The sequence below is a fragment of the Heloderma suspectum genome, chromosome 12, assembly GCF_057233095.1.
Source record: "Heloderma suspectum isolate Gila_16-S chromosome 12, 16-S_ref, whole genome shotgun sequence".
Taxonomy (NCBI): Eukaryota; Metazoa; Chordata; class Lepidosauria; order Squamata; family Helodermatidae; genus Heloderma; species Heloderma suspectum.
Window position 1 is genome coordinate 5,822,705 of NC_139469.1, and position 9,771 is coordinate 5,832,475.

The 9,771-nt window shown below is 50.9% G+C and overlaps 1 protein-coding gene across 1 annotated transcript; it reads left to right on the forward strand.

Moving 5' to 3' along the window:
* The first annotated feature begins 2,349 nt into the window (after positions 1-2,349).
* UNCX (UNC homeobox) lies at positions 2,350-8,795 on the forward strand. Its single transcript, XM_084819184.1, has 4 exons — positions 2,350-2,614; positions 4,330-4,505; positions 7,698-8,497; positions 8,531-8,795. The coding sequence occupies exons 1-4, from the start codon at positions 2,350-2,352 to the stop codon at positions 8,793-8,795; spliced, it is 1,506 nt and encodes a 501-aa protein (XP_084675310.1).
* The last annotated feature ends 976 nt before the right edge of the window (positions 8,796-9,771 follow it).

Sequence of the window (9,771 nt, forward strand, 5' to 3'; positions counted from 1 at the left end):
AAGGATCCGGTTGTAACAATCATCCAGGAAAAAGTCACAGGAACACACTTCTGACTGTTTCATAAGTGAGTTGCCTTGCGTGTGTTTGTGTGTGGAGCTCAGATATTTGGTATGTTCCTTTGGCTGCAAAGTTATGGATGCCCACTTACTTGCGAGTAAGTCCTTCTGACCACAGAGACACCTACTTCCGAGTAAACGCGAGCTGCGTGTCGCTCCTGCCATTCGCCTTCTGCAATCCTAGTCTATCCACACGTCTCTGGGAGCCATCTTCATGGAACACGGCGTGGCTTACTTCCGAGTAAAGGTGCAGGCTTTTGGGGCTGCAGGTTGCCACGGGAAGGAGCTACTCCCCAGCCCTGACGGAAAGAAAAGTTATGCATTTGCTCGAATTACTTCGCTTGGATCCCACGTCTTCTACGTACGCTTGCCGGCTTTGCACCGCAAGCCTTCGACCTCCCCCCCGCCCCCCCCCCGGCGTCACCGGGGATGTCAGCGGCAGACGGGATCCAGCAGGCGGCCCCAAAGTTACAACCACAACGGGTGCGTAATTCAATTAAGGGAAGATACCGCCCCCCCCCCCCGAAACTGCGCTTATGGTAAGGCCAGGATTAGGACCTTCAGGCTGGGAGTCATTCCGGATTAGACTTGCTCCGGAATAAGCATTTCGACGACTGCGACCTCGGGCGGCGTGATCCTATCATCTCCCCACCGCCGGGCCAACTTTATCATGGCCAAAGAAAGATGGGTCAGGTGGTATCGAGGGCGAAATCCATTGAAGCCCCCCCCCCCCCACAGTCGGCCATGATTTCAAGGGAGCCTTTGCTCTGGAGGAAAGCGGCCCTGGAGCGGTGCGTGAGGAGCTACAAAGCCTGCCTTTGGTTTATCCCCGAGGGGTCTGTGTTCTGCGGGCCCATCCGCCTACACAGGCGTTTGTTGACCTCAATGGGCCTTGCTCACAAGTCCAGTCCCACCAAGTTTGTGTCGAAGTCCGCATGGGAAAGTAAGGCGGCCCCATTGCTTTCTGTGTACGCCTGTATACCTACCGCTCCGGGTACTTTATATCCATCCATCCTCTGTCTGTCTGCCTATCTGTGTGTCGCATACACACACCACAGAAGTTGGCCCTCCCTTTTGCTAAATAGACTGCTTTTTAATTAGACACCCTCTGGCCCCATTCATAATTTAATATGGGCTTTTCCAGGGATCAATAGGGGAATGGCGTTAATTATTATTTTGATTGATACGATCGGATGGCACTGTTTTAAACGCCGTCCAGGAACAGTTCAATCATTCATATATATATATATATATATATATATTCATTCTCCAAGCTTTCCTGCTCTTCTGCTTTGCTCCCCCCACAATGCTTTTTTTTTTTTTTTTTTAGTCTTTCCAATCCCCCCTCCCCCCCTCCCGTGCTAGCGAAGCCTGAGAGGAGATGAAAAGGCTTGTAGTTTTAAATTCATTGTGACAGCCCTGGAAAGAGAGGATGATGAATCTCCTATTATTGGATCAGTCTATTTGCCGCTCAATGTCTCCCTGTAATTGGAGCAACATCACTTTAAAGGTTCAGAGGAGTCGAAACGTTTCTGGTGTAGACGGAGAAGAAGACGAGGGAGGGAGAGAGGGGGGAGGAAGGAGGAGAGAGGGGGGGAAAGAGGGGGAGAGGGAGAGGGAGAGAGAAGGAACCCTCTTTCCCCAGCACACCAGCGAATGTTTTAAAGGGAAATCTATTAGTGATTTGGAGGAGGAGGGGAAGGGCTGGGTGACGAGGAGCGCGCAACTTGGTTGCTTTTGAGTATTTAACTGGGTATCAATCAGACCTCTAAGTTCTCCTCCTGTTCCCCCCCCCCATCCTTTCCCTCCTTGTTGGCCTAGGCAGCTCCCCCCTTACTCCAGGGGCTGGAGTGCTTATGAAAGAGACCCCCCCCCTTCTCCTCCTTGTCTTGTTGTGACAGCTTTGATATTGTTTATTGAGGGTGGATGTCAGGTATAATTAGCAATCGATATGGAAAACGCTTGGCTCCCCCACCGCCCCGGCACGTCTCTGACGTCAGGGCCGATTAACGTTTCTTATTGGTCCCAAATTCCCCGGGCCTGAGCCTAATTATTGGGAGGCCTGATGTTGATAAAGTTAAAGCGCCCGGGCGCCCTGCAGCATGCGCCCTCGCCCGCGCATCTACCTCGCTCCCGCCGCCCCCGTCGTCGCGGCTGCTGCTGCCACCACCGCGGCGGCGGCGCTCCTCCGGCGGCGGTGGCGGCAGCAGCCGCAGCTGCGCTAAGAGGCGCGCGTAACCCCCTGCCCACCATTCGCCCGCCGCCGCCGCCGCCGCCGCCGCCCCCTCCGTGATGGACAGCCGCATCCTGGAGCACCCCCATGCCCAGTTCGGAGGCATGGTGGGCTTCCCCTACCCGATCGGCCACCACCATGTCTACGAGCTGGCCGGGCACCAGCTGCAGTCGGCCGCCGCCGCCGCCGCCGCCGCCGCCTCCGTGCCCTTCTCCATCGACGGATTACTCAACGGCTCCTGCGCCGCCTCGGTGGTCAACCCGACCCCGCTCATCCCGTCCGGCTGCGGCGTCAACGGGGATGGGCAGCCCTTCAAGCTCTCCGGTAAGTCGGCGCGCGGCCGTGTCTGTGCCCCCCCGCCCCCAAACCTACCTGATCCGCCGTCTCCCCGCCCCGCCGCCGCCTCCAAAGTATCCGGGCTGCTCCCCTCCCCAGACTCTCCGGCGCGTAAAATCCGGCCGGTGTTTCAGGGGGCTTCGAGGGGGGCGACGCGCCAGGCTAAGCAGGACTCGGGGTGAAGCAGGGGTCAGGGTGACGCCGCTGGGCTCCTCGAAGACGAACCCACGATTTCAAGGAAGATTCGCTTCTCTGGTGGGGAGCCCCGTCCGCTCGCCCTTCCCAAGCAGCCGGCCAGCGCTCCTTGGCCACGGATGCTTTTGGTGGCTTGCTCGGTCTCTCTCTCTCTCGGCTGTTTTCTTTCCAATGGATGGAGCGGCGTTTGGGCATTTTATTTCCAAACAGTTAAAACGCAATGGTCGATCCCAAAGTCGCGCGGGGTGGGGGAGAAAGGGTTGGTTAAAGGCTTGTCAAACTGGGGAGCGGAAGGATGTGGGGCAGCAGCCGTTTTCCACCTCGAATGAACTCTTTCCTTGCCAGTTTCCACGATATGGATTTGCCACCTTTCTGCTACACCCAGAAACTGAATATTAAATACTTGGATTTGGAGTACCCCCCCCCCCCGCGCGTGTGTATTGTGTATAAAGGTTTTAAGATATCGATAGGGCAACCTCTTTAAAATCGCAATCATACATTCTGAAATAAGGGAGGGAGAATATTCTTGGCCAAGTCGGTACGCCCGCCTTTGGTGTTGGGCTATTAGTTTGGTGGCCTAGGAACAGAAGATCCTAAAAGCAACACAAGGGGGTGGGTGCTGAAGAGCAGAATTTGTAAAGACCCCTCGAAAGACCCTTTCATCCTAGGAAAGAAACTTCTCTGCTGGTTCTTCTTTTTCTTCTTTTATTCCAAATGATTTCCCTGTGTTTATTCCAAAAATGCAGTTCCATGCATAACGTAATGGAGCCCCCCTTCTATTTTAGACCTCCGAGATCCAAAGTGCGTTCTCCTTATCCTCTAACTTCGATCTGGCAAAGCCACCTTGAAGCTTGCATGAAAAGAACGGGGGTAAGGCACGTGTCAAATAGCTCCCCCCCACCCCCGAAACAATGAATGCAGCAAATGCCCTAACCCTCGGAATCAGAAACATTATTTGAAGTGTTCATCTTCCCTTTTTTTAAAAAAGGGAGGTAAATCTAGGAGAACAACATCCTGCCTCGTCCCGGTGGCTTAAATTATATATTCCAGTTATTTAACACTCTCGAACTAATCCATGGCCACCCTAAAGGCACTTATTTGGAAATAGGTTCTATCAAAATCAGTGGGATTTGCTTCCAAGTAAGCATCGAAGTGGTAAGGAGAGTGAAATGTTTAGACCTAAGAGGTGGGGCGAATAAAAAAATCCAGATTCTTCCATCACCATGGTTAAGGTTTGAAGTCTGCAGCTATCCCTGGGTAAAATATAACATAAGCCTTACTTAGAGTAAACCGATTGAAAGGAAGGGGACTTCAGTTAGTCATGAGTTAAGTCCAGTTCTTTTCAGTGGGTCTACTGTAAGTAGCTTTTATGTTAGATTTTTACTCCCATTGTTTATGCAGTTGAAGGCGATCCGCATTGGAGTCTCTTCCAACCGGGATAAACTGGTCATTTGGGTTCTGATTTGGGTCCCGGTCTGTTTCTTTGATTGTATTTCCCCCTTTTTCAGACTCCGTCGACCCAGACAAGGAAAGCCCTGGTTGTAAAAGACGACGGACCCGCACGAATTTTACTGGCTGGCAGCTGGAAGAGTTAGAGAAAGCTTTTAACGAAAGTCACTACCCGGACGTGTTTATGAGAGAGGCGCTGGCCTTAAGGCTCGACTTGGTGGAGTCCCGAGTGCAGGTAAAAATAAGAGAAATTCCTATTCTTTCCCTCTCTCTGCTCCCCCCCCATGAACATAAAGCGCAGGATCCAAGCCGAAGACAGACTCTGAAACGTCCTAATCCTAGTCGTGTGAAGGAGTTGGCTACGGCTACGGGAGCTTAAGTTGGGCTCTCTCTCTCTCTCTGTCTCCCTCTGGGCAGACAACAGGGCCGTTACCCAAACTGACCCCCAGAATAATTCCTAAAATGTATCGGAAAAGTCATTTTAGAAGGGGGGGGGTATTCTCAAAAACCAATTTCTCCATTCCTTCTGCCCCGAAGTGGTGTTAATTGTGGTGTGGATTTAATATTAACACCTCTCTCCCTCTTCCCCCCCCCTCACACCTTGTATGTGTGTGGGAATAAATATCTCTCCTTTGTTTGTTTCTTGTTAGGGGGGTGATCTGTGGTCTCTAATTTCCTGGCCTCCTCCAAACTCCCCCAAAGTTCTTAAAGCTAGGTGGCATTAAATATTTTCCAGATATAGGCCATATAAAGGATGTGTACATTCAACGTTGCTGTTTAACACCTGGGACATATAAGGGAGGATTTTAAGGTGAAGATGGAGCTCCTAAGGAGATGGGATGGTGTGTGTGTGTGTGTGACATTCTCTCATAGACACACGCTTACACTGTAGCTCCATTTCCACCGATATGAAATTTGGTATTGGTTTCAGGAGGATGTACGGTTTCTACCTTGTTTCCATCCATCTTTGTTTACTTGCCACAGCGGTGGGGGTGGGGAGCAGTCTTGCTCCCTGCTTCAATTGAGTATTTAAAAATAATATCGTTAATTGTCTATAAAATTATTATCAAAAACAAGTGCCAATACCGTTACCCCTTTTAGTTCTGAAGTTGGTAAGGAAGGACACAGCCCCCCCCCCCCACAAACTTTGCATGTGGTAGTGCAGTGTGCTGTATGGCCCTTTACGAACCAATTCCTGAGGAACATTGGCTGGTGTGTTCCTGACATAACCCCCCAGGAGCCAGGTGATCAAAGCAACCTCTGCCCCCCCAACCCCTCCCCTATTTTTATAAAGTTGTTTCTCGCAAAGGCAGGGGCTAATAACATTACTGGCTCTTATTAATCCGCATAGGCATTGTCTAAAAGGTGAATTTACAAAATACTTCCCCTCCCTCTGTCTCCTCCCTCCTGACCTCTTCTGTTTTGAAATCCCTTTATCCAATTTGTTCTGAGGCTGTTGAATGAAGTCAAGACCCTCCATTTCCTTCTAATATGATAATGAGTAGTAGTTCTCGGTGAAAAGGGGTGGTGGAACCACAACAAAAAAGGAGAAAAAATTACAATATACATACCAGCAGAACAAGCAAATAATGTCTCTCTTTCTCTCTGTGTGTGTATTTATAACATGATGGAGGGGGACCTGATTGCTCCAGCTCCCCAGTTCCTTTTAAAAAACAAATTAACCAAACCTCTTTAACACGGATTTGCCCCACCTCCAAAAGAAAACCTTGACTCACATTTTATCTTTGAAAATTGATTAAAAATAAAAGAAAATAAAATAAACAAAGCAAACTGCTTTATTTGGTTTCCCTGTAATGATAATTATTAAGGGGAGAAGGGGAGCGAGAGGTGGATAATGGTCAAAGGATTCTTATCATCATCACAGTATTTATTATTCACTTGGAAACCTGTTAGTAAATGCTGATTTGGTGGATATTTTAATTTGATAGCTCGTGGGGACCTCTTTCTCCTTTTATCTTCTGTTTTCCATGGTCGTTAAGGTTTCTTGGTTCTTGAAATACGGATATTTGCTCAAATCTGGTTGAGTTGTAGTTACTTTTCCCCACCCCCTTCTCATCAGTCAGTATGTTTAGGATGGGGAATCTTACAGAGGAAAATGGTGGATGTGTGCCTTTAAAAAATAACTTGTGTGTAGTGTGATGTTGTGGGAGTTCCCTCCTAGCCGTTTTGACTTTTCATAGGGTCAGATCTTGATCCCATTCATTTGTCAATTTCACAGTGGTCAAGTTAGGGTCTGTTTTTTCCTGGCTTCTGTTCTCCCCCCACCCCCCAATAATTAAAATCCGATAAAGGATACAGCTATGAGGGGTGTGTGTGTGTGTGTGAGAGAGAGAGAGAGAGATGAAAGACCATGTGTAGTAGATTCAAAGAATTGGTTTTTTCCCTTCATTTTTGATCAGAAATGGTAAATGTTTAATCCACCGCATTTCCTTTCCAAAAGGTCACGGGAGATTGTGTGACTGTGTGTGTGTGTGTGTGTGTGTATACACAAATGGTCTGGAGGAGAAACATTGACTCTTCCTGTTCAAAGATCCCAAGTGTCACAAAGTTGGCAAGTTCGTTCTTCCCCATACCCTCGCTCCAATTTCTTAGTGAAACTTTTAAAAAAAAATCTCATTATGATTTTTAAAACCATAAATCAGGTTATGATTTTTTAAAATCAAGATTTTTCCCCTGCCTTTCTCGGAGCAATGCCAACCGAATTTAGCACACACGTATCTAAGGGCCCAAAGCCTGTAGAAAAGTCGCATTTACAACAGCATCCAAAAAACAACAACCCCCAAACAAAAACGCGTTGCTGTAGATAAATGTCTGAACGTGTCAGAGGTGGAGGAACCCTCTCTGTGCGTGGCTGGGTGCAAGCACACTTGGGGGGGGGGATCCAGCGTGGTCACTTCCGCCCCCTCCCCCAACTGCATGGCAGGATAACTATCTAATGAGAAGGGAGAAAATCTTTCTCTGGAACTTCGATTCTGAAGAGTCTCTCTCTTTCCCCTGCTTTCTTCGTATGCTGTTCGCTTTAAGTCGTTGAATTTCTAACTCTTCCCACACTATCGGAATTATCTCTCTGTCTTTTGGGGTATTTGTGTCGGCCTTTCTGTTCACTAAAAGGATCTAACCTTCGTTCCCTTGCTACCTCTGCTTAATTCTGATTTCTCATTTTATTTTTAAAATACCCCAGAATGTTCCAGGGCTGTTCCCTTGGTCCTTTCTGCTCCCAAACGAAAACAGAGAGGAAGGTGTGGCGGGATGGAGTGTGTGTGTGTGTGTGTGTGTGTGTAAATCTGGCGACCCGCCCCCTCTAGCCGCCCTGATCCTTCGCCCGGGGGGGACGGGACTGCGCGGGGTGGGGGTGGGGGTGGGGGAAGCCACGACTGTTCATTCCTTCTCCTTGTTCGGTGTGTAGGTTTGGTTCCAAAACCGCCGGGCCAAATGGAGGAAGAAAGAGAACACGAAGAAAGGGCCCGGCCGGCCGGCCCACAACTCCCACCCGACGACGTGCAGCGGGGAGCCCATGGACCCCGAGGAGATCGCGCGCAAGGAGCTGGAGAAGATGGAGAAGAAGAAGCGCAAGCACGAGAAGAAGCTGCTCAAGAGCCAGGGCCGCAACCTCCACTCGCCCAGCGGCCTCTCCGTGAACAGCAGCACGCAGAGCTCGGACAGCGACGGCGGCGGCGGCGGCCTGTCCCCCGACCCGCCCGACGCCTGCAAGGCGCCCGCCGGGAGCGCCCACGACCCGGCCCTGCCCGGCAGCTGCGACCTCGCGGCCTCGGCTTTCTACGCCGGCCGCGGCGGCGGCTGCAGCAGTCGCTGCGCCGCCAAAGACTCGTCCGGGCCCGAGTGCGGCGCGCCCGCCCCGACGGCGGCGGCGCCCGGGAGCGGCGGCGGCGGCGGCGCGCCGGGCTTCCCCAAGCTCAGCCCTTTCAGCGTGGAGAGCCTGCTGTCGGACTCGCCGCCCCGGCGGAAAGCCCCGGCGGACTTCCCGCAGGCCTTGGCGCCGTGCGCCCCGACGGCGCGCGCGCTCATCGGCAAGGGCCACTTCTTGCTCTACCCCATCACGCAGCCGCTCGGCTTCATCGTGCCCCAGGCCGCCCTCCGCAGCAACCCGGGCCAGGAGCCGCCGCAGAGGGGCTCCCCGCTGCCCGCCGCCAACCCCAGCCCGGACCCCGCGCCGCCCAAGAGCAGCAGCACGGCCGCCATCTCCGCGCACGGCGGCCGCGGCGCGCTGTCGGAGAGCAGCGCCGGGGGCCCGAGGAAGGCCGCGTCCTCCCCTCCCGCCGCCGCCACCTGTTCCTCGTCCTCCGCGGCCTCCTGCTCGTCGTCTTCCCCCTCTCCCTACGGCGACTCTTCCTCCCAGGCGGACAGCAGCGGCAGCCCCGTCGCGCAGCCAAAGTCCCCCGCGAAAGACTCTTGTCAGTCCAGAGACAATTCGGATTGTCGCTCGGAGCCGAACTGTCCAGCAGAGACCAGCAATTTAGACTGTGAGGAAGTAGATATGGATTAAACCAATAACAGAGGGAGGGTGGCGGCGGTGGGGGGGCGCAAAGGGAGAGCAAACAATAATTCTATACTAGATTCCTTGCGGGGAGGGAGGGAGACCTTCTCCACCTAAACTTCTGACATTCCCAAAGTTTTCCCCCAAGCCAGAGTTCCTGCCTCCTGTTTATTACACACATATATATTTTTAAAAAAGCTTTCCCCATCTTTATTTTCCCTCTCTTTACTCCACCTCTTCCCCCCTCCTTACCCACTCCGAGTCTATAACCTAGTCCGATTTAAAATCAGGTGATCCATTTTTAAATATATTTTTTTCCTTTCAAAAAGATGCGTGGCGGCGGGGGGGGGGGAGAGTATGGTTGGCATTAGCAGAAGCTGGACTTGATGTGAACACAAACTGTAAAGCAAAACAAACAAACAAAAAAGACACAACAGCGAATCCTCAAACCTTGTAAAATGCAAAAATGTTCAAAGATATTTATATATGTAAAAACATTTTTGATAAATAAAAACCTCTCTAAAAAATAAAGCTGGCTTTTTCTTCCTTGGCACATTTTAAAAAATTCTTTAAAAGGTTATTACTTCAAGACTTTTTTTTTAATACTTAAAAGAAGTCTTGTAGTAATAACCTAATTGTTAAGCAATGAATCTTGGACTGACTGTTTTTTTTAAAAGTAGTTTAAAAGTGGGTGAGTTTTGTTTTGTTCTTTAATTTAATTTTTAACCCCCCCCCCACAACCCCTCTTTCTCTCCCCCTCAATCTTTAGGGTTTCTATGTGTGTTTATTGCTTAACAAATGTATTCATTTAATAGCCTCCCCCCCTTTTCCCCTCCTGTTCCACATCACTCCCCCCAACCCCCCCAACCCCCCCAACCCCCCCCCCACATGAGGTTAGGAGCTTCAGGCTATAAGAAGCCGGCCAGCTCCTGGTGCGTTTTGATATGAAAGTAATTATTTTCCCGGTGGCGGCTGCGGGATTCGG